Source organism: Mus caroli, chromosome 2 (assembly GCF_900094665.2).
Source record: "Mus caroli chromosome 2, CAROLI_EIJ_v1.1, whole genome shotgun sequence".
Taxonomy (NCBI): Eukaryota; Metazoa; Chordata; class Mammalia; order Rodentia; family Muridae; genus Mus; species Mus caroli.
Window position 1 is genome coordinate 55,495,340 of NC_034571.1, and position 21,814 is coordinate 55,517,153.

At 41.0% G+C, this 21,814-nt stretch overlaps 1 protein-coding gene across 3 annotated transcripts in view; it reads right to left on the reverse strand.

Moving 5' to 3' along the window:
- Nucleotides 1-21,814, reverse strand: part of Itgb6 (integrin subunit beta 6) — a 123,102-nt gene that overhangs the window by 55,439 nt on the left and 45,849 nt on the right. For 2 of the 3 annotated variants that reach the window (XM_021156163.2, XM_029474427.1), the window contains exons 2-7: nt 18,324-18,405; nt 17,687-17,738; nt 17,081-17,156; nt 16,312-16,391; nt 12,853-13,057; nt 12,039-12,285 (exon numbers count right to left, since the gene is read on the reverse strand). In XM_021156163.2, coding sequence (XP_021011822.1) covers nt 12,039-12,285; nt 12,853-13,057; nt 16,312-16,391; nt 17,081-17,141 — 593 coding nt within the window. In that variant the 5' untranslated portion in view covers nt 17,142-17,156; nt 17,687-17,738; nt 18,324-18,405. Of the gene's footprint in view, nt 1-12,038; nt 12,286-12,852; nt 13,058-16,311; nt 16,392-17,080; nt 17,157-17,276; nt 17,371-17,686; nt 17,739-18,323; nt 18,406-21,814 lie in introns of those variants that run through there. The other variant, XM_029474428.1, reaches the window with a different exon arrangement.

A 21,814-nucleotide genomic window follows, 5' to 3' on the forward strand; every position in this document is an offset into this window, starting at 1 on the left:
AAGAAGTCATTAGATATGCACTCACTGATAAGTGGATATTAGCTCAGAAACTTAGAATACCCAAGATACAATTTGCAAAACACAAGAAAATCAAGAAGAGGGAAGACCAACGTGTGGATACTTCATTCTTCCTTAGAATAGGGAACAAAATACCCATAAAAGGAGCTACAGAGACAAAGTTTGGAGCTAAGACAAAAGAATGGACTATCCAGAGACTACCCTACCCGGGGATCCATCCCATAATCAGCCACAAAACCCAGACACTATTGCATATGTCAACAAGATTTTGCTCAAGGGACCCTGGTATAGCTGTCTCTTATGAGGTTATGCCAGTGCCTGGCAAATACAGAAGTGGATGCTCACAGTCATCTATAAGATGAAACACAGGGCCCCCAATGGAGAAGCTAGAGAAAGCACCCAAGGAGCTGAAGGGGTCTGCAGCCCTATAGGTGGAACAACAATATGAACTAACCAGTACTCCCCGGAGCTCGTGTCTCTAGCTGCATATGTATCGAAAGATGGCCTAGTAGGCCATCAATGGAAAGAGAGGCCCCTTGGTATTGCAAACTTTATATGCCTCAGTACAGGGGAATGCTAGGACCAAGAAGTGAGAGTGGGTGGGTAGGGGAGCAGGGCAGGGGGGAGGGTATAGGGGACTTTCGGGATAGCATTTGAAATATAAAGAAAATATCTAATAAAAACTTTTATTCTACTAAAAAAAGGGGGAGCATAGCACTTGATTCTGGTCTTAGGATTTCTATCGCTGTGGTAAAATACAAAGGTACTTGGGAAGGAAAGAGTTTCATTCATCTTGCAGCTTGTAGACTATAACCCAGAGAAGTCAAGGCAGAAGCCTGAGGAAGAAAATGATGCAAAGGCCCTAGAGAAGTCCTGTTGGCTTACTTGAGCCTTAAGATTTATTCAGCCTGCTTTCTTATAGTACACAGGACTACCAGTCCAGGGTGGCACCTGACACAGTGAACTGGGCTCTCCTATATCAGTTATCAAGAAAAAAAAAAATGCACCACAGGGCTTGCCTACAGACCAATCTGGTGGAGGCATTTTCTCAGTTGCGAGTTTCTCTTCTAAAATGACTCTAGCTCTACCAAGTTGACCTAACTCTAGGCAACAATCTTTCCAACCCCACAGTGATCGACTCTCTCTGCAGACCAGCCCAGAACTAAACTGTCTTGGTAGAATGAAAGCTGCATCAAAGAAACACAGCAAATGAGGAGAACTGAGAGAGGGTTCAGCCACATTCATCTTTAAAAGCCAATTACTTGCTGTGCACAGAACTCTGGAAAAGGTATTCAACCCTTTTTAACTTTGGGCTTTACTTTGAAAAAAAAACAAACAACAACAACAAAACAAACAAATGAAGCCAATGGTATAGACCCAGGTTGTCTTTGAACTATGAGGGCTCCAGCATCACTGGTAGAAGGGAAAGATCTAGTACACTACTTCAGACCATCTGTTGAAATCCTAAGGGCAGCCTTAGCAATCTGTGCATCAAGCCTTTCAGATGCAGGCTAAGCTTTGCTAACCATTTGTGTAGAAGAATAGAGGAGCAAGGAGGAGCCTCGCTAACAGTGTGGTATATTGCCTTAGGATAGCGCGTTGACAGCCATGGAGCCCACACAGTTCCCTGGCCTCTGCTCTACAGCTCTAACAGTTGGTCTGTCAGCACACCAACAACAGTACACCTACCAGACTCGGGCTTGTTTTACTACATCCACTAGTTGAGGTGGACCTTGATCCTCATTATTTTTAGATTCCGTATTTTTTAATTCACCAAATCACCTACTTGCTAAAGTATATCCAAATCACCAAGCATGTATATGTGTGTGTGTGTGTGTGTGTGTGTGTGTGTGTGTGTGTGTATTTGTTACTTTGGTAAAGACGGGGTCTTACTCACTGAGGCTGGGTTTGAACTCCCTGAATAGCCCAGGCATGTGTTGAACATGTCATCCTCCTGCCTCGGCCTCCTAGGTAGCTGAATTACTTGCTTATACCCAGTATGTATTTCATTTCTTATTCACGGATGTGAACAGAGAAAGGAAACAAGGTTTCCCTACACAAATTCCTAGCTGAGTTCAAGCAAAGTGAGGCTCTGCTTCTCCTTCAGTCCAGGCATACCCAGCACAGACATACAAATGTCCCCTTGATAGTCTAGTCAGTGTCATCTGGGTTAATTTTCATTTTCCCTGTTTTTTATCCATGACTTCACTGTTTGAAGTGGTTCACATGTCTAATACTGTGTTCCTAATAAAGCTAGACTACTAAAGCTGTCTAGTGTTCCTAAGTGCAACAAGGCTGTTGAGTACTTTGTGTAGAAATAAACTTCCTGCAGACATCACAGCTCAATGGTAATGCATCAACAATACTGATTAAATCAAATGTCCTTAGACTGAGACACATGTAAAATAAAGGTGCTTATCAGTATATTAATTGAAGTAAACACGCACAGGATCCTAATTCCTTGTGGAGCAATGTTCAGTACATTACAGGCCAATCAGCACCATGAGCCATGAGAACTGAGATGTCCACAGACCCGAGTAACTGGGGATCTTATGAGGACAAGAATGTTGATGTCCGTGAAGACTGTCATCTTTTGGTTAGCAGACATACATAGAAAGAACTTCAGACTCTGTTCCCAAGCATCAGAACAAGATCACTGAAGAAGGCTAGCACTGACTGGCATTGCTCCAAGGTCTTGAGACAGCCATCCCCAGAACAGAAGGTCTCCCCCTCCTGCTCCTTGTTCCACTTCCTCAGCCAAAGGGAGGTTTTAGAATCCCTGGCAGCCATGGGATTGGAAACATAACAAGAGCTTTGAATAGATGTGGCCCACACTTGCCTTGCTGCTGCTCTGCTCTGTGCTCCCAAGACATTCAAGGGTTGACTAGTGTTTCAGCTGTGTGGGGACACTGGACCAAGTGTGAGTTTCCAGGCCACTGTCTCTATGTCCTCTCTTATTCAGGATGTTTATGTATAATGCTCAGAATTCAGGGTTAATTCTCTTCTTTTATCATTGAGCACTGGATTTCTTTGAGACTGAAGTGCTGACCATGCATGGTGTCTCCCTGGCAGGGTTGTTGTGAGACTTGGAAAAGATTAAAAATGCTAAACAGCACAGCATGATGAGCCATGTAAAGGTGGTGTCAGTCCCCACAGAAATCACTTTCCACAGACAAGCATGCACCCAAGGACAGAAAACAGTTTTGATCAATGATGCCACTAGAATCATGCCTTCTTTTATAAGAGTAATATAAACATGAATGTTCATTGATGAAAATATGTGTTTTATACAAACATGGGAGGGAATAAGAACACATTTTAATGGCTGAGAGATGTCTTATAGTTGCTTTGATCATCATTTGTTGCTGAAAATTCATTCTAAAAATCTGGTGGCATCTTATATCTTTCTCAATTGCATCACTGGGTTATATTAAGTGATAATATCTGGAATTAGTAAGAGCAGTCTATGGTATGTGCACTGTGACCTGGCATCGAATCTTTCAAACTGTTTCTACCATCCAAGTGACATGTGATTCTCTCTCTGGTGTCTCTGACATGGTGTCACTACTCTGTGACTCACCAGAGTTGTTGTAAAAATTAATGGCTTGTTTCTGTATATTTTTGAAGTAAAATATTACACAATGAAAAAACAATAAACCATGGGTACACCGTGAAATGTGCACCATGAAATGCTGCCTATTAGATATGACATGACCATTGCTATCGTGAACACAGAGCAGCTAAGGCTGCTTGCACAAGACCTGCATGTGTGCGTGCATACACACACACGCACACACACACAAAATGTGCAGGGCAGTTATAAAGCACAACATCAAGAGGTGCTACTTACATTTTGTTAATTTTAAAAATAAATATTGATAAAAGAAGACTATATTTACATATTCCAAAAGTTATCTTTTTCTGGCAGAAATTATTTTTTTGCACACAGTTTTCTTATCTTTGCAGGAAGTCCTTTGCTGGGTCCTAGTACAGAAAATCCCTTTAGCATTTTATAGTTGCCATTTGCTTTAATGTGTGATGTTTCACTGCCAATAATAGGAGGGCAATAGTGGGACTGGGGCCTCTGACATGTTGAGGTAGTTACATCAAGCTCCACGCTGTGTCCTGATAGGTGTTTTTAGAAAGCACTGGGGAATAATAAAAGAGGAAACGCTAGTTTCACTTGGTCGTTCTTGAGTAAATATTAAAAATCATTAATTGTATTAGCTGTGCATCTCTGAATAGATTTTTTTTCAACACATGGAGAGTTTGCATAAAGCATTTCTGCTGCCCATGAAATTCAGAGAGGAAGAAGCATTTGCCTGATGGAGCTGAATTGGCTCTTTTTCCTGGAACATCATTTTCACCTTAAGGAATGATTGACAGCTAAACTTAAATTAATCCAACTTGAATATTTGGCAGACATGTTCTTAAAAACGAACAAAGGAAGACTGTCATTTCCAAGAACACAAATGCTGGCATTTGCTGTCAACAGCAAAATTCAAGGTAACCAGAATATTTGAATTGAGGAATTGCTCCTTTGGTACTCCCAACATTTTCCACACCTTCAAGACACATGTGATAAGGTTGTTGTGTGATACTAAGAAGCATGAGTTTTGATATCATGGATTCCGGAGGATCCAAGTAACTCAGTGAGTTCATAGGTTACAACTGACTGATGTCTAACATTGCAAAATCATGAATGGTAAGGGTCACTCACAAGCAGGCAGAACAATGGACTGCAATGTAACACAATAAGAAGTGTTCATTGATACTTGTACTGGCTGGTTTTATGTGTCAACTTGACACAGGCTGGAGTTATCACAGAGAAAGGAGACTCAGTTGGGGAAGTGCCTCCATGAGATTCAGCAGTGGGGTATATTCTCAATTGGTGGGGAGGGCCCATTGTGGGTGGGACCATCCCTGGGCTGGTAGTCTTGGGTTCTATAAGAGAGCAGGCTTAGCAAGCCAGGGGAAGCAAGCCAGTAAGAAACATCCCTCCATGGCCTCTGCATCAGCTCCTGCTTCCTGACCTGCTTGAGTTCCAGTCCTGACTTCCTTTGGTGATGAACAGCAACAGGGAAGTGTAAGCTGAATAAACCCTTTCCTCCCCAACTGGCTTCTTGGTCATGCTGTTTTGACCAGGAATAGAAATCCTGACTAAGACAAATACTGTTTCAGATTCTACACTGAGTCACCTGTCACCTAGTCTAGTGTTAGAGTAGAGAAGTGAACACAGTCATTGGAAATAGATATCAGGTGAGATTTTCCTTTGACGAATCCATTTCTGGATGAGGCTTGACTATCTTTGTGGGTTTCTACCAAAAACATTGCAATAGGTCAAATGCCTAAGTAAATATAGTAATCCAGTTGCCTTCCATTAGACCAGATGCTTTAGAAATTTGTAAATATATAGACTACTATCACTCTATTTGAGAACAAAAAACTTGATGATTATTTTTGTTTTGGGAAATTAGTTATTATTTATTAAAACATGTTATAATAACATGCAGTATTTCTCATTATAAATATTAAATCAACAAATTGATGCTTATTCTATTATATTCTGACAAGGTAACTGTTAGTAGGTATAACCCTCATAAACTGAAGCTTCCTTAGAGGTATATCATTATCATTATCACCATCATCATCACATCATTATAAGCAGAGTCTCTTGTAGGTCAAATTAGCCTTATGCTTAGGGTTCTCTTGGCTTAGCCAACTGAGGGTGGGGGCAAACAACATGCAATACCACACATGGTGACATATTAATTGTTTTTGCATTGTTTCTGTATATGTGTATGTCTAGTTCTTTCCTAACATGGGATCCAGGGATTGAGCTAGGTTTGTATGGCAAGCACTTTTGGCTGTTGATGGCCCAAGAGGTGTTAATTTTTAAGGATATAAAGGAGTCCTGAGATTTGAAAGTTTGGATATCACTAGATGGAAATAACTAGAGATGGGGTAATGAATTGATGAGAGAAAGGAATTTGATGCTGCTATGGAATGTTTATTGTTCTGAACTCATTCAATCTCCTGGTTACTTTAGAGTCAATATCATCCCTATATATGGGTAAAGAGACTAAATGCAAAGGCCATTGCATGTTACAAAAACTCTTCCAGGCTTTCCTCTTATCTTTTTTTTTTTTTTTTTTTTTTTTTTTTTTTTTTTTTTTTTTTTTTTTTTTTTTTTTTTTTTTTTTTTTTTTTTTTTTTTTGTTTTTTGTTTTTTGTTTTTTGAGACAGGGTTTCTCTGTATATCCCTGGCTGTCCTGGAACTCACTTTGTAGACCAGGCTGGCCTCGAACTCAGAAATNCACCTGCCTCTGCCTCCCGAGTGTTGGGATTAAAGGCGTGTGCCACCACACCCGGTCTTCCTCTTATCTTTTATTGTTTTTTTACTTAATAACATTTTATTCCATACTTACAAGTTTCAGTTTAGTTAAAAATATGTAAGTTTTCATCTTGTTGTCTATATGCATGGGTGCTAATTGGATAGAGACATTTAGAAAGCTAAAGATACAATGGAAAGAAAAACACAGTACTACAGTGTTTTTCTTTTCTCTTCTCTTCTTTTCTTTTCTCCTCTTTAAAACAGTATTTTCTATTTATAATTTGAATGAAAAAGTTTTCCAGGAAGAAATAAAGAAGCAGCTTTAGTCAACAAGATCCTTTCAGGAGACCAAATGCATAACCATCCCTCAGGCCTCTACAAGCTGCTCAGTGTGCAGGGCTCCGGTCTCCTCAGACCGTGCTCAGGGGTTGCTAATGGCACCTGGTATTATTGAGAACTTAGCAACATCAGGTCAAATGCTTCTGTTCATGGTCTGACCCAGTCCTTACTATGAGTTCAGATTTATGACTCTCAATTTACTAAAAAAGAAACTGATGATTTGAGAGGAGAAATGACCCAGCTAAGGCCATGTTAGGAATGTCTTGATGAGCCAAGACTTCATCCAGACCTGATTCTGGGACCTGTGCTGTCATCAAATGTGCCTGGCCACTAAAGAACCTCAATTCCTTGTGGAATGGGGCCAGATGCCCCACCCCCAGATAGTTCAGCACCTTGTATGCTCCTTGAGACTCTGTAAAAAAAATTTTTAAGCCAACAAATGACTGAAAAACTACTTGAACAAAAGCCAAGCATGTTTGCTCACACCAATTATCTCAGCACTTGGTCTGAGGCAATTTGGTTGCTGTAACTTTAAGGCCAGCCACTGTCCGGGGCACGTTCAAGGCCAGTCTTGGCTATAGTGTGAGACTGTCTCAAGCAAAACAAAACTAAAAGAACAAAACAAAAGCTGCAATTAAATATATACATAGAACTAAAGAAAGAGTCAATCCATTTTGCTTTTTCTAGAAGCTTGCTTAAGGACTAGGTTTCATTGCCAGTTCACAATGCTGTGATTCATCCCCAATTGTGCTGAATTAATTGTGCTGTTGTTAATTTTAATTGTTTCTTTGGTAACATTCTGTAGTTGTTGGTTTTCTATTGTATGTCAAATTGCTACATCTTATCTGACCTGAGACAGGAAGAATGGTGCCCAAGGATTTGGTCCTGATGGAACTGCCTGCCATTAAAATATACTGGAGCTTGTTCCAAGAAGATATGTGATATGCCAAATAATCATGTACAAACTTCATGTGGCTCTTCCATTTACCAAAGAAAAGGCCAGAAACAGAAGGGACACTTTTATATTAGATGAGATGGGTCTTGTAACAAATTTATTTATCTTTACAGAGGAATCTAGTAATTGATAACAGCAGCCTACCTTACTAGTTACTGTTTGGTAATTTTTAAAGAATTTATTTGAATCATTTTTACTCTCCCTAGACATATACATGTCTCATGTTACAGAAATTGCTACCTAGTGTCTTTCTATCCAACAACAGAATCCTGATTATCAGTCATGAGTGTCCTTCTTTTTAGCTACCTGTGGTTATGGTCTAAGTATAAGATTTAGGGTAAAATTTCTGGCCAAACTTCTTAAATTTGGAAAATAAAATTCAGTATTTATTTATAATTAAAAGAAGAAATGTATCAAAGCAGGGCTGGAAGGGGCCTTTCATGCCCCTTATAAATGAAATTGAAAAACTCACTAGCTTACAATATACCCAATGTGAGACTGAGGCTTTCCTGGAAAACCCATTGACATGACAGAATCTGTCCTCGTACATCACATCAGTTAAAAGTCATGCTGGTGATCCAGCCTACAGAATAAAGCAAGAAAAAATAAAAAGGAGAATGGCTACTGAAAAAGAAGACAGATGACGTGGCTCCAAACACAGGTTAGAATTAATGAGAGAAAAGGTATAAAGGTTTCAGGACAAAAACGAATGTTCAAAATACGTGCCTTTTGATAAATTACTATTGAAAACTGAGACATAAAAAAAAATCTCAAGGAATATATGGTGTAAAGAAAGACAGAAGAAAATAAAGTGGTTTAGTGGTTTGGGTTTTTTTGTTTTTGTTTTTGTTTTTTTTTTGTTTTATTTTTTGTTGTTGTTTTTTGGGTTTTTTTTTTTACACTAAAAAACAATGAAGTGGTTCTCAGAGACATTTAACAAGACTCAAAGAAGCAGAGATATGTGTTATGTGACATGACCCAAAGGTTCCAGAATTTAACACATCCGTTTTCCCCAGACTGGCCTATTGTTTCATTATGATCTCTTTCAGAATCTCATCATGTTTTCTAGAGAAATTGACAAATAGATTTTAAAATCTCTGTAGAAATGCAAAGGATCTAGGATAATCACATAAAGGACAAAGTTGGCGGACTTACTCTCTTGGTTTCTCCTTTAATAACGTTGTTGAAAGCAAGACTGAGGCATGTGCTGTTTTATGAGCCAGAGTCAAGAATGAGTGACAGAGAAGTGAGTGTCTACTTCAGACACACAAAGACATCGAGCTAATTCAACGTGGAAAGTCTTGCTTAACTATCAGTTCTGGAATAACCACTTCTTTGTGGAAACAAAAGAAAAAAACTCAATGTTTGTCATTCTCAATATAAAAACTCATTTGGTTGTGATCAGGGGCCTAAATGGAAGATCTTTAACCTTAAAGTTTCTATAAAAAAATTAGAAGAAATTTTTATCACTTTAGAATAGGCCAAAGTTTCTCAGAACAACAACAACAAAAATGAACTAGAAATAAAAATTGATACACTGATCTTCAGCAAATATTTGAAAAGAGACATGGTTAGTATAATAAAATAAAAGCTACAAACTGGTAAGAGTATCTGAAAAACATATTGGACAAATATCTTGTATCCAAAATACGTAAAGAGGGGCAAGAGAGATGGCTCAGCAGCAGGCAAGAGCACTAACTGCTCTTGCAGAGAACCCAGGTTCAATTCCCAGCACTCACATAGCAGCTCAGAACCATCTGAAACTCCGATTCCAGGGTTTCTGACACCACCTTCTGAACTCTGAGGGCACTGAACATATGTAGTGCATGGAACAAAACACATACATAAAATAAAATAAAATAACCCATATAAAACAATATAAATAAGGTAATAAAAGATTTTAACTAGTTAAAATATTTGAAAAGGTATTTCCCCAAATAAGACATTAGCACTCAATTTCCAAAACTCATCAAACCTCATTGTTGGCTGTATGCCTTTTTTTTTCTAGAGCATATGAAAACATTAGAACACATGAAAAGATGTTCAACATTGTTCATCAATAAACACAAATTAAAGCAGTATCAAGATAGCATTGCAAACCTATAACAGTGCCTAAAATGAAAAGGACTGATTTTTGTAGTGACAGTCTAGTAAGTTGGATGCTGCTAGTGCAGCACCCATTAATGATGGTGTGGGTGTGAGCATGCAGAACGCTTGCCAACCATTCTTAGAAATAAAAGGTGCCACCTCTACTTTGCAAGAGTCTGGTTGTTTCTTGGGGAAAAAAAACTTTAAAAATTATCAGATAATCCAGGAAATCTATTCTATCTATGCATCTACGAGAAATAAAAAAATACATCTTTGTAAAGATTTATATGCATGTGGTTATACCAATATTGTTCACAATATCTAAAATATCAATGGAAACAGCACAACTGTCCATCAATGGACGGATGAACAAACAGTAGCTGATCCATAAAGTGTGCTAAAACAAAGAGAGACAGGCTGCTGACTTGCACAACAAAATGATAAAGAAATCCAAAAGTGTTTTGTTGAAGAAAAGAAGCCAGACACAAAGAGTACACACTACACACACTTACGTCTATATGAGATCCAACAACAGGCAAAAACAATCTAAGCAATAGAAACTAGGAAGTGGTTGCTTCAGAGAAAGCAGAATTGGCTGTACTGAGTCATAAAGAATCAATCTGAGGGATGACAAGTGTGGTATGTGGATTTTCTTGCCATACTTAAGTACCAAAACTCATCAAATAGCATCGTTGCCTGTGTGCTTATATATATATATATAGGATATATATATAAAATATATATAAAAGAATATATATATATATATTCTTTGTTCATCTGATTACTTTCCTTTCTATCTAACTTCTTGGAATAAAGACAGAATTAGTGCCCCAGCAACCTTCTTAGACCATGAAGATAAAACCCCACTAATGGCTGAGCAGATAGCAGGGAAGCCTTGCATTCCTGTGTGTGGATCTGCTAAGTTAACCCTGAACATCCAGAAAGAATTCTCCTCCTAAGCCAATGTCTCTGTTACTTGCAAGTAAACACAATTCCTAAGAATTATAATCAGTAAGAATTTCCTTTCAGGTTAAAGCGGCTTTGGATTTGCTTTGGATTGTGTTAGATTAAAGTTGAGAACTAAAGTAAATTTCTTTTCTTTTTCTGTGTATTATTTATTTACTTTGTTGTTAGTTTAGTTTCTCTGTGTAACCCTGGCTGTCCTAGAACTTGCTTCGTAGGCCAGGCTGGCCTCGAACTCAGAGATCTGCCAGCCTCTGCCTCCCAAGTGTTAGGACTAAAGATGTCCACCACCACTGCCTGGCTTATGAGAACTATATTAAACTTTTAAATTGACATAACACCATTATTTCTTATATATATGGCCGCCTTTGATGTATTAAAATATTAAATGCTAACACACATTTGGGAAATGTGTGTGTGTGTGTGTGTGTGTGTGTGTGTATGAGAGGAAAAAGGGGAGGATTGTAGTAAAAGGATAAGGTTTTGGATCAAGCTAGATCCTTTCAGAAATCTTTATTTAGTAATGTGGCCTTGGACAAAGTGCTGACTTCTCTGAGTCTTCTGTCACTTCCTCTGAGAACCGGATTGCACACAGACCAGCTTTGGCCCACCATCCTTATAAGGATGGGATGAGATCACATATATGACAAGTTTGGCATAGAGGTTGACACTGAGCACATGGTAGCTCTTTTTCAGTAGAAGAAGATTAAACACTTTGATTCTGAATATGTCATTGACGGTACAGATAAGCCATCACAAGGCAATCCGACCTTGACTATTACTGGCATAATACATGTTTTTACTGGCTGATTATGGCATATTATAATAGAGGCACTGCCTCATTTCCTCTTGACTTTAATTGCAATGAAGGTTGCTGCTCTCAGCGATGAGCGAAAGCCACATTTCCCAAAGTGCGTCAGAGGAAGGTGCAAAAATTGTTATTTTGATAGAAAAACTCAGAAAAAAAAAAACCTGTAGGTTAGTGTCCAATAGCCCAAGGAAGTGGCAGTCACTAGGAACTGAAGATCTCTGAGGGACTGGTATGTGTGTCCTGTGTAGCCAATGGTGAAAGACAAAATCTTCTTGGGCACAAACAGGAAACCTAGTTGGCTCCATCCTGACCTGCATACCTGGCAGATGATGCAGGTTCTGCAGGCTAGATCGTGGAGCTCTGATGACCCCACCTTGGCTGGAAGCTACCTAAGCCACAGAGAATTGCTGAGATCCAATCTCGAGGCAGAATGCCAGGGTTTTAACAAGCTGCTGGCACAGCAGCCTAGGTGTGTGGATTCCATCTATAGAAGGCAATGCTCAGGGATGCCAGGGAGTTCACTCACTTACCTGCAAGGGTTGGTGATTTCCTCTGGGGTTGTTTTCATAAAAGGAGAAACGGGCTTTTCCACAAAAGAGCCAAAGCCCAGTCTAAAGTTGCTGGTTAGTTTAGACATCTCTTTGGCCAGCCGGGAGCCAAGCTCTTTGATGGTGTTGAGGTCGTCATCCATAGAGGCGGAGAGGTCCATGAGGTAATACAGATCTACTGGGTAATCTTCAGTCTGGCGGACCTGCACTTGCAGAGTCTGCTCACCCCCTGCAGTGTCCGGGGAGAGAGGCAAATCCTTTAGTTACAAACACAGCAGTCCTTTGTAACTAACCCATCTTGAGCTAGCTGGCTACTTTATTTCAGCGTGACCTTATTAAGCTGCAGGCAATCTCATGAACTGTGGTAACATTTATCAACAAACACAACCATGCAAATCCCTCAACAGTGAGTTTTGAACGACAGAAGGAGGTGTATGTTGGAATATTTTATATCTCCTAGGGAGAAGTAGCATCCATTTAGATGGGTGATAAGCTGCCCTTTTTTGGTGTGTGGTTGCAGAAAAGGTGAGCCAAATAAAGGAGAGATTAAATCTATTTTTCAGTCCTTGCAGACATATGCAGTAATGTGGTCGACATCTGAGTAATTTGAATGGGCACCATTAGAGAAGCTGTCTTCAGTGACACATTTGAAATGCAATGAAAAGATGTGCTAGCAATTCCTCACTTCCTTCATATTGGGAAATGAGAATCCCAATAACCAATGATGGGTGATGGGGTGCCAGAGGGATTATCAGAAAGCAAGGCACAGACACAGCAGTAGGAAACTATAACCTACCTGGTCTCAATTTAAGAACCAAGCTTTGAGGAGCAATCTGAACAATGTCAGAACTATTCTTCTGTCGGCCTACACTGAGAGGCTTATTTTGAAGAACTTCTACTCGGGAAACAGGGTTTTCGATGAAGGGTAGTTGACATCCTTTGGCTAAAAGATTCGCTGGGGTGTCGCACCGTTCACCAGCTCCAGACAGGTGGGTGAAATTCTGCAGGGGGGGGGGAGGGAATAAAAACAAGGAGGAAAAGACAAATCTGCATCTCTTTGTACGATTCCAGACATTAAATTTGTATGTGCTTTGTGAAATAAATACATGCTAGGAACATCACATCCCCTACACGACTGGTGGTGATTGACAGATGGAGTTCTGTGATAGCTGAATAACTGGAGAATTTAGCCAGCAATATTTTTGAATAAACCTGAGCTGCTGCTTCTTCTTTCTTTCTTTTTTCCTCTTACTACATTCAGTCAAATTCATCTAACAGGTTTTTTTTTTTCTAAAGCCCATGTTGTAAAATTTCTTCAGTGATTTGAGTGGATCTTTTAAATGTCTGAGTTCCCAAAGTTGATATTTTCCTGAGAACTTATTTGTTCCGGGTGAATGGCTGGACTCCTAGCCTAGGACTGTTAGCCAACCCAGAGAGATGTTTGCTGTGGGTTCCTAAAGGACAGGGCTCCTGGCATCTCCCTGTCTGGCACTCTGCTGCTTTCATGGGACGGTGTGTTCCCGTCGACTACAGCATCCCTTCACTTGAATTGACCTCTCAAGGACGTTAAGCTCAGTGTCTTAACAGATTCTAGTTCAAGGTCTTAGAGCTCCCTCCACCACCCAGGTCTGGAGGCTGAGAGAGAAGATGCTTTAATGGTACACGTTCTGTCTGAGGTTTCAGAAAGTCCCAGTCCTTCAGATCCATCCAGAGAGAAGGTGGGGAGGTGTAGGGCTCAGCAGAGATGTGGCCATTCTAATCTTGCAGTACCCAGAGCAGGGAGATGGAGCCAAGGCATGGACAGAACAGGTGCTACTGACAGGACAGGCAAAGCTGGTCCTGAGCTGAATTGACCTGAGGCCCTTGGACTCTCGTGTGGTGTGGTGGGGTGTATGTGTGTGTATGTGTGATGTGCACATAGAAACCAGTTTCTTGCCACCTTAGGATTCTAAGCCATTACTGTTATTTTCACCAACTAGGAAAGATACACTTCTTTTGAAATTGACTTTCAAAAATACGATTTGTTCCCTGCCAATCAGACCCATACAGATTTACAGCTATAACTTGGGTCTGGCAAAATGCAACTTCCTGTGATGTAATAAAGGCAAACAGGATCTGCCCAAGGCCTCAGAATGCATCCTCACACAGTACAATGGCTATCAGCTCTGCTCAGCCTTTGCCAAAAAAATAAAGTTGGGGAGGCAGTGGGGCTGGAGAGATGGCTCAGCGGTTAAGAACACTGACTTGCTATTCCAAAGGTCCTGAGTTCAATTCCTAGTGATCACATGGTAGCTCACAACCATCTGATCTGATGCCCTCTTCTGGTATGTCTAAAAACAGCTACGGTGTACTTATATAAATATAGTAAATAAATCTTTTTTTTAAAAAAAGAAAGAATAAAGTTGGAGAGGAGCAGTTTGTGAGACTGTGTATACTCTCAGTTTTGCTCATCTTTTGTGCTAATGGCCACATCTGCCTGCCTCAGCTGACATACTCATGACTACTTTTATTATTGGAGAGACCTCTAAAATGATCTGGCCTTAAAACTTGATGATCACTTGACCAGCTACAACTAAAACCCTCAGTAACACCTTAGGAAACACTCGATTATGCTAAAAGTGAATTTAATTATAAATTCTAGTGTGCTGGAGAGAGAGGTCAACAGCTAACTATACTTCTAGAAGACCCAAGTTCAGTTCCCAGCACCCAAGTCAAGGAACTCACAACTGCCTATAAGTGTAGTTCCAGGGGATCTGATTTTGTTTTCTGGCCTCCATGGGTAACACACACAGAGTAAACATAAACTCCAGATTGACACAGTATTTTTTGTCTCTGTCATGAAGCTAATATTATCTTCTAGACAGTGTCCAAAGAGTCTATGGGCTTGTTCCTTGTTGAATATTCTCAACCCTGCATTTCATGTTTAACCTTAAAAGAGAATAATTGCCTTGAATTTTATTTGTGGCCTAAGCAGTTAAGGTAGTGTGAGGGGCTGGGGGGTGGGGTGCATGGTTTATGCTTCTGCGCGTGATGCAACCCTCCACAGATGTATAATAAATGGGGAATTTGGGTGCTAATAGTTACAGCCCAGTTCTGATCCAGGCATCTAGATTCCTTTCCCTTTGCATGCTATTTGGCTTTTGCTGTTGGCATTTGTAATTGACACTTAGATTCTTGATTGACACTTAGATTCTTTCCAATGGATGGGACTTAAAAATCCAGAAAACCAAGGCTGCTTTTTCTTAGTGTGAATCATTTACACTACACCTTGCTCTCTGCATCACAACATAGCCTGGGACTTGGTCTGTCTTGTTATTTAGCCCTCACGGCCTCCACACTTCTTCATGCAAGCTTCACTCTGACCAGACTAGGACTGTTTCTTTAAAGCAGTGGCTCTCAGCCTTCCTAATGCCACAAACCTTTAATACAGTTCTTCATGTTGTGATGAGCCCCACCCACAAAATTATTTTCGTTTATACTGCACAACTGTAATTTTGCTGCTGTTGTGAATTGTCATGTAAATCTATGTGTTTCCCAATGATCTCAGGTGACCCCTGTGAAAGGGTCATCCAATCATGACAGGGATCCTGACCCACAGGTTGAGAGCCACCACTTGAGAGTTTCCTGTGCTCACTCTGTTCATGACTTTGCAAAAGAATTGGCTGATGACTGAATGGTAGTTTTCCCTTCTCGAAGTACCTAGCACAGACTTACACTGGCTCTCAGGTCCCTGATGGGAACACAACTACATTGTATCAACATTCAATGTCTGCTTCACTTTGGACAATATCTCTGTGGCCACCAATTATCCAGACAGAGTGTTACACCCGCAAACAACTAGGAAGACTTTATAGCAAGAGAAGTAACCAGATGGCTGGCAACACTGGCCCGGCAAAGGCAGCCACCTCTCTGTGAGTTCCAGGCCAGCCTAGTCTACATAGTGAGCCCCAGGACAACCAGTACTATGTAGTGAGACCTTGTCTCAAAAATAAAAATAAAAAATAAATAATTAAGTTAAATAAAAGAACTGTCTAGATTTAATAAAGGATGTTCAGGTTTTAAAGAACAATTTGGCATCCGTTCCTTCAGTAAGTTGTTCCCAGAGTATAGATGAATCCGACTTTGATCCACTGACCCTCATGCTCCTTTCTTAAACTTGGTTACTCATTCAACCCCACAGAGAGAAGCGCTTTCACTGAGGATGCTAACTGATGTAGAAACAGTGTTAGAAACAGGGTGAGAGGCAGGGATTTACCTCCTGGGAGCACCAGGCGCAGTGGGGTCCCGTGAGCAGGCAGTCTGAGCAGGTTTCTGCACCACCCCAGGCACAGCCACCTAAGAGCAAAGCCAGTGAGAGGCAAGGATTAAAGCCCACTCCTCCATCCAGCTTATGGGACTAACCCCTCTTACTAGAGCAAAGCTATATAAAAATTTACTTTATAAAACTAATCCTCCAGAGGCTAGCAACTCACATCAAGTTTATAGCTTAGACCCATCACATTGGAAATATCTACATCATGTAAAACAGTGTCTCAGACCGCAACCGTGTCTAACTGCTCAGTACAGAATCATCGCATTTAGCCTCCTGTTCAACACCTGCCGCTTAATTTCAAAAACATGTCTGTACGAATTCAAAAGGTTTCTCTTATAAATTCAGCATTTCTGTTGCCACATCCTCCACTCTCATGATTGTGACTCCCGGGTGGACAGCCTTGTTGTGCAACAAAACAGGAAAGCTTCCGAAGTGGCTATCAGGACAACACTCACAAGTCCCATTGTTCAGGAACGCTGTCTAACCCTCCTCATTAAAATGCCCGTGAAGCCTTTGTGTTTATTTACCTTGTACCTAGAACATTCACTGGGGGAAATGCTCGACGGCTGCCTGGAGTTTGTGAAAGTGTCTCAGTGGCACGAGAGCCATCAGACAGATCAAATGAAAAATGACTACAGGTCTGTTTTCTGAAGCAAATGACAGTTTGTCAAGCTTACGATGAGAGCGATATCTGAGAGAGCTTCAGGCTTACCTTGGACGTGATCATTCCTTCCTAGAAGTAGCAGAAACAGGCAGACCAGCTCAATCCCCATTCGGCTCAGTTTTCACTGTGCAGACAGATTAAAAATGAATTACCTTCAGGGTTACAAGACCAAAGCTGGAAGCCGTGAAAGTCTTTCTTGCCGGGGTTTTTGGTTTTTTTTTTTTTTTAAAGTAAAACTACTCACACTGCTTTGAAAAGTAACTTGAGCTGTAAATTCAAAAGCTTTCACTAAGACTGAAATGAAAACAGAAGCTACCTGGACAGGCAAAGCAGAAAAGCTGTGTTTAAAAGCAACTTCAACATGTTCACTTCCTCATTCACCTTATAAGGAAGTCAGGTGTACAATGCCCGGGAAGGTGGGGAGACTTAGTGCAGGAGACGTTTGCATGGGTGTCAATTCTATTAGCTGTACTGTATCCTAGAGCAAATGAGTCTCTTTAGTGAAATGCTAATCAATGAGCTGTCAAAGACCGATTTAAATGTATGGTGTTCATAACAATTTTAATTTAATGCTGTAAGGATGTGAATTAAAACACCCGAAGTTAAGCTTAAATGTAAGGAAGCTTAAAAAAAAAAAAAGCCAACTCAAAATACCTGAGAGGTTTGGTTTTCATGTTAGAGCCTCTGCAGAGAATTGAAATGAGCTCTGAAAAATATAAACATTATTTTACAGTCAAATTAGAAGTTAGGCAAAGTAGAACAAAAAACACTGTTTTCTTATCTTTCAAATTATATAAGAGCTATTTTTCACACGCTTAGAGTTCTTAGTTTTAAAAGCGTATTAAAAGCACTGTATATGAAGATCAACTAGATCAAAATAAAGCCTCGGCACAATAGAAACAATGGAGAGAGAAACAATGGCAGTCATGACTCTGAATCTCTGTCTCTAGAGCATTCTTCCAGGGTGGTGACCAAGGAGAGAGCATTTGGTGGCACAAGGAAGGTCCTGTGGTCCACCAAACACCAAGACCGCAAGCAAACAGAACATTACGATAAACAAGGTTAAAATAATATAAAAGAAAGGAAAGGCTTCCAGCCCCTGGCTTGACACATATGAATCATTTACTTGTTATATGAATGACAGCTCAAAATGTGTATATGCTACAGGTAAATCTGTGAGGTTTGTATCCCCCGCCCCCTAGCCCCCACCCTCCCTTCAGGGGCCGTTGGGGATTTGTAGAAACTCTGAGCAGGTAGGAATCAAATGCTCTGTCACGCTAAGCCATCTGACCTCAGGCAGGCTCCTTTCTGTCTGGGCTCACGTCCTGGGAGACTGTCTTTTGAAGGTATGTTTCCAGGCAAGCGTGAGAAACCTGGAAAGAGAAGAAAACAAATTATAGACTACTTAGATTTTTTTCCAGCAGCCTATATTCAGTTTTCAACTCTGTCATATACAAAACCCAGGAAGAAAACAGAAAGACTCCTGCAGTAAGAATCCAGATTAGAGAGCTGAAAACAGAGCCTTTGAGAGAGAAAAAACAGTGTGTGAAATGTGTGCCTGCATTTGAAGGATGGTGGAACTATGACTCTACTCTCTGCCTATGATGTGGCCGCCATTTTTAAAACCCGTTGACAAATGTTTTCTGAGCATTTGTGCCAGATATGTTCTTTTAAGATATACTTTTATTTTTAATTGACACAACAGTTGAATGCACCCTTAGGGGGGAGAGAGAGAGAGAGAGAGAGAGAGAGAGAGAGAGAGAGAGAGAGAGAGAGAGAGAGAATGTGTATGTATGTATGTATGTATAATTTCTTTGGGGAATGTGTGAAATCCTCTGTGATAGCTTTTTTAAAATACTCAATAAATTATTGTCAACCAAAGTTGTCCTGCTGTGTTTTAGAATATTAGACACTATTCCTTCTCAAATGGCATACTGGTACCCTGTAACCATCATCTCTCCATCACTCCCTCCCATCCTTTTCTGGCTCCACTCTTTTGTTTGCTACGTTTTGTTCTCAACTATTCACTCTGTGTGTGTGTGTGTGTGTGTGTGTGTGTGTGTGTGTGTGCGCATGTGCCTGTGTGTATGTACCAGTGTGTGTGTGTCTGTGTGTATGTACCTGTAGTATGTGTGTGTGTGTGTATGCCTATGTGTGTGCCTGTGTGTATGACCAGTGTGTGCATGTGTTTGTGTGTGTGTGTATGCCTATGTGTGTGCCTGTGTGTATGACCAGTGTGTGCATGTGTGTGTGTGTGTGTGTGTGTATGTGTGTGTGTGTGTGTCTGTGTGTATGTACCTATGGTGTGTGTGTGTGTGTGCCTATGTGTGTGTGTGTGTGCCTGTGTGTATGTACCAGTGTGTGTGTGTGTGTGTGTGTGTGCCTGTGTGTATGTACCAGTGTGTGTGTGTGTGTGCGCGTGTGTGTGTGTGTGTGTGTGTGTGTGTGTGAATGGCTGGTGATATACATGTGTGATAACATGAAGGTCAGAGGACAACTTTTTTGGAGTTGGTTCTTTGCTTCCTTGATGAAGCAGGGTTTCTTTCGTAGTTTCTGTTGCTGGCCAGGCCGAGAGCCTCCAGCCCATTCACATCTCTCCCTGCCATCTCGCCATAGGAGTGCTGGGATTATAGGTGTATATACCCCACTACCTCCAGCTCTTATGTGGATTCCAGGGATCAAAATTCCGTTATGTGGCTTGTCTGCTCAGCTGTCTCCCCAGATGGGTCCTTTCTGTTTTTGAGAAAACTCTTCCGACTTCCCCAATGCAGATATGACGCTTTAAATTTTTTTAAAAATTTTATTATTTATTTTTATTTTATTGTATAAATGTTTGCCTACACATACCTAAGTGTACTACGTGCCTACTACCCACAGAACCCAGAAGAGGGTATTAGATCTTTTGGAACTGAAACTACAGACAGTTGTGAGCTGCCGGGTGGGTCTAAGATACAAACCAAGCCCTCTGCAAGAACAGCAAATGCTCTGTATCCAGCCCCGGGTATTATTCTTAAAGCAGAGGTTATGCTAGGAAGATAAACGAAATAAAGTGAAACAAGTGTTTTCTTCAGACAGCATTTATTTTAGGGTGGGTCAGTGAGGGAAGGGAGGGACAGGGATCTGGGCTGTGGGCAGTAATAGAGCTGAGTTAAAGGTAAGAGGGGTGTGTTCTCCTGTTTAGGGACATCAAGAGCGTTCTTCTGATTCTTCCATCTGACAGAGTCCAGGATGAGCTGGGAAACACTGGCAAAGCACCAAAGCTTGCGGAAGCCGCTCAACAGGGGTTAAAGGAAAGGCGAAAGGGGCGGGGCTGGAAGTGTGATTGTGTCCAGAGGCAGACATCAGGACATCCTCAGGATTAAACCTGAATTTTATTATATTTGAATATATTACATCTTATCATTTGAAACCATTATATAGTGTCAAATGTCACTGGCAGGTTAGAACAAAAGGAATGATATGGTTTCCCCTCCTTTAAAAAGAATCTCCGTGGCCCCGTGCATGTTAGAGTGCATCCAGCCAGGCTGATGGGTGTATGGTGAGAGGGGTGTGTTCTACTATTTAGGGAAGTCAAGAGAGGTTTTTTGGATGCTTGCTGACTGCCCATCATGAAAGGGGTGTTCGCGGGGATAGACATGGTGCTAGTTGGGGCTAATCTGTTGATATGTGAGTAGAGAGACACTGGGATTCAAGATAGATCTGGAAGTGGACTGTGTTCAAGGATTAGATGTACATATGAAAGGAAGAAATGTTTATCACCCTGAGAGGTACTGCTCTTGACTGAGAGGTTATCGAGGAAGCAGCTTTCATATGAAAGATGAGCATCAAGAGCACAGGGCCCCCAATGGAGGAGCTAGAGAAAGTACCCAAGGAGCTGAAGGGGTCTGCAGCCCTATAGGTGGAACAACAATATGAACTAACCAGTACCCCCAGAGCTTGTGTCTCTAGCTGCATATGTAGCAGAGGATGGTCTAGTCAGCCATCAATGGGAGGAGAGGCTCTTAGTCTTGCAAAGATTATATGCCCCAGTACAGGGGAATACCAGGGCCAGGAAGCGGAAGTGGGTAGGTTGGGGAGCAGAGGGAGGGGGAGAGTATAGGGGATTTTGGGAGAGGAAACTAGGAAAGGGGATAGCATTTGAAATGTAAATGAAAAAATATCTAATTAAAAAAAAAGCATGATTGTTTGAGCTCCCAAACCATGAATGCAAACAGATATCAAAGCCTGGAACTTGGGGCAGTTTCAAAATACAAAGTATAGAACTGGGTACATCATCTTGGACTAACAGCTATGGGGCTGAAGATGTTCAAATACAGGAGGAGCCTGAATGAGATCTTGGAGAAACTGGAAATGGGTGAGGAAGAACCCCGGGCCTGGGCCTAGCTGTATCTAACAGTGAAGGGAGTGGCCCAGAATAAAGGACACTAATAACTAACACACACTCCATCTTGCCAAGGAGGAAGTGTCTCTTGTTACCACACAATTCTCTGACTATCTCTAATGTTTCATTTCTCTGACTCTTCTTGCCAGCTGAGCCAATGGCTGCGTTTGTTCTGGACCCTGGAATGTTTAAGTGGGCAGTCTCTAAGGAGAGACATAGAGTCTCTCTTTAAAGCCCACGGGGAATTGCTTACAGCTTTGAAAGTTCCAAATTGTGTCTCTGTCCAGACTAATGGACAAGTGTGCTTACACCTTGCAAAGTGTGTGTGTGTGTGTGTGTGTGTGTGTGTGTGTGTGTGTGTGTGTGTGAGAGAGAGAGAGAGAGAGAGAGAGAGAGAGAGA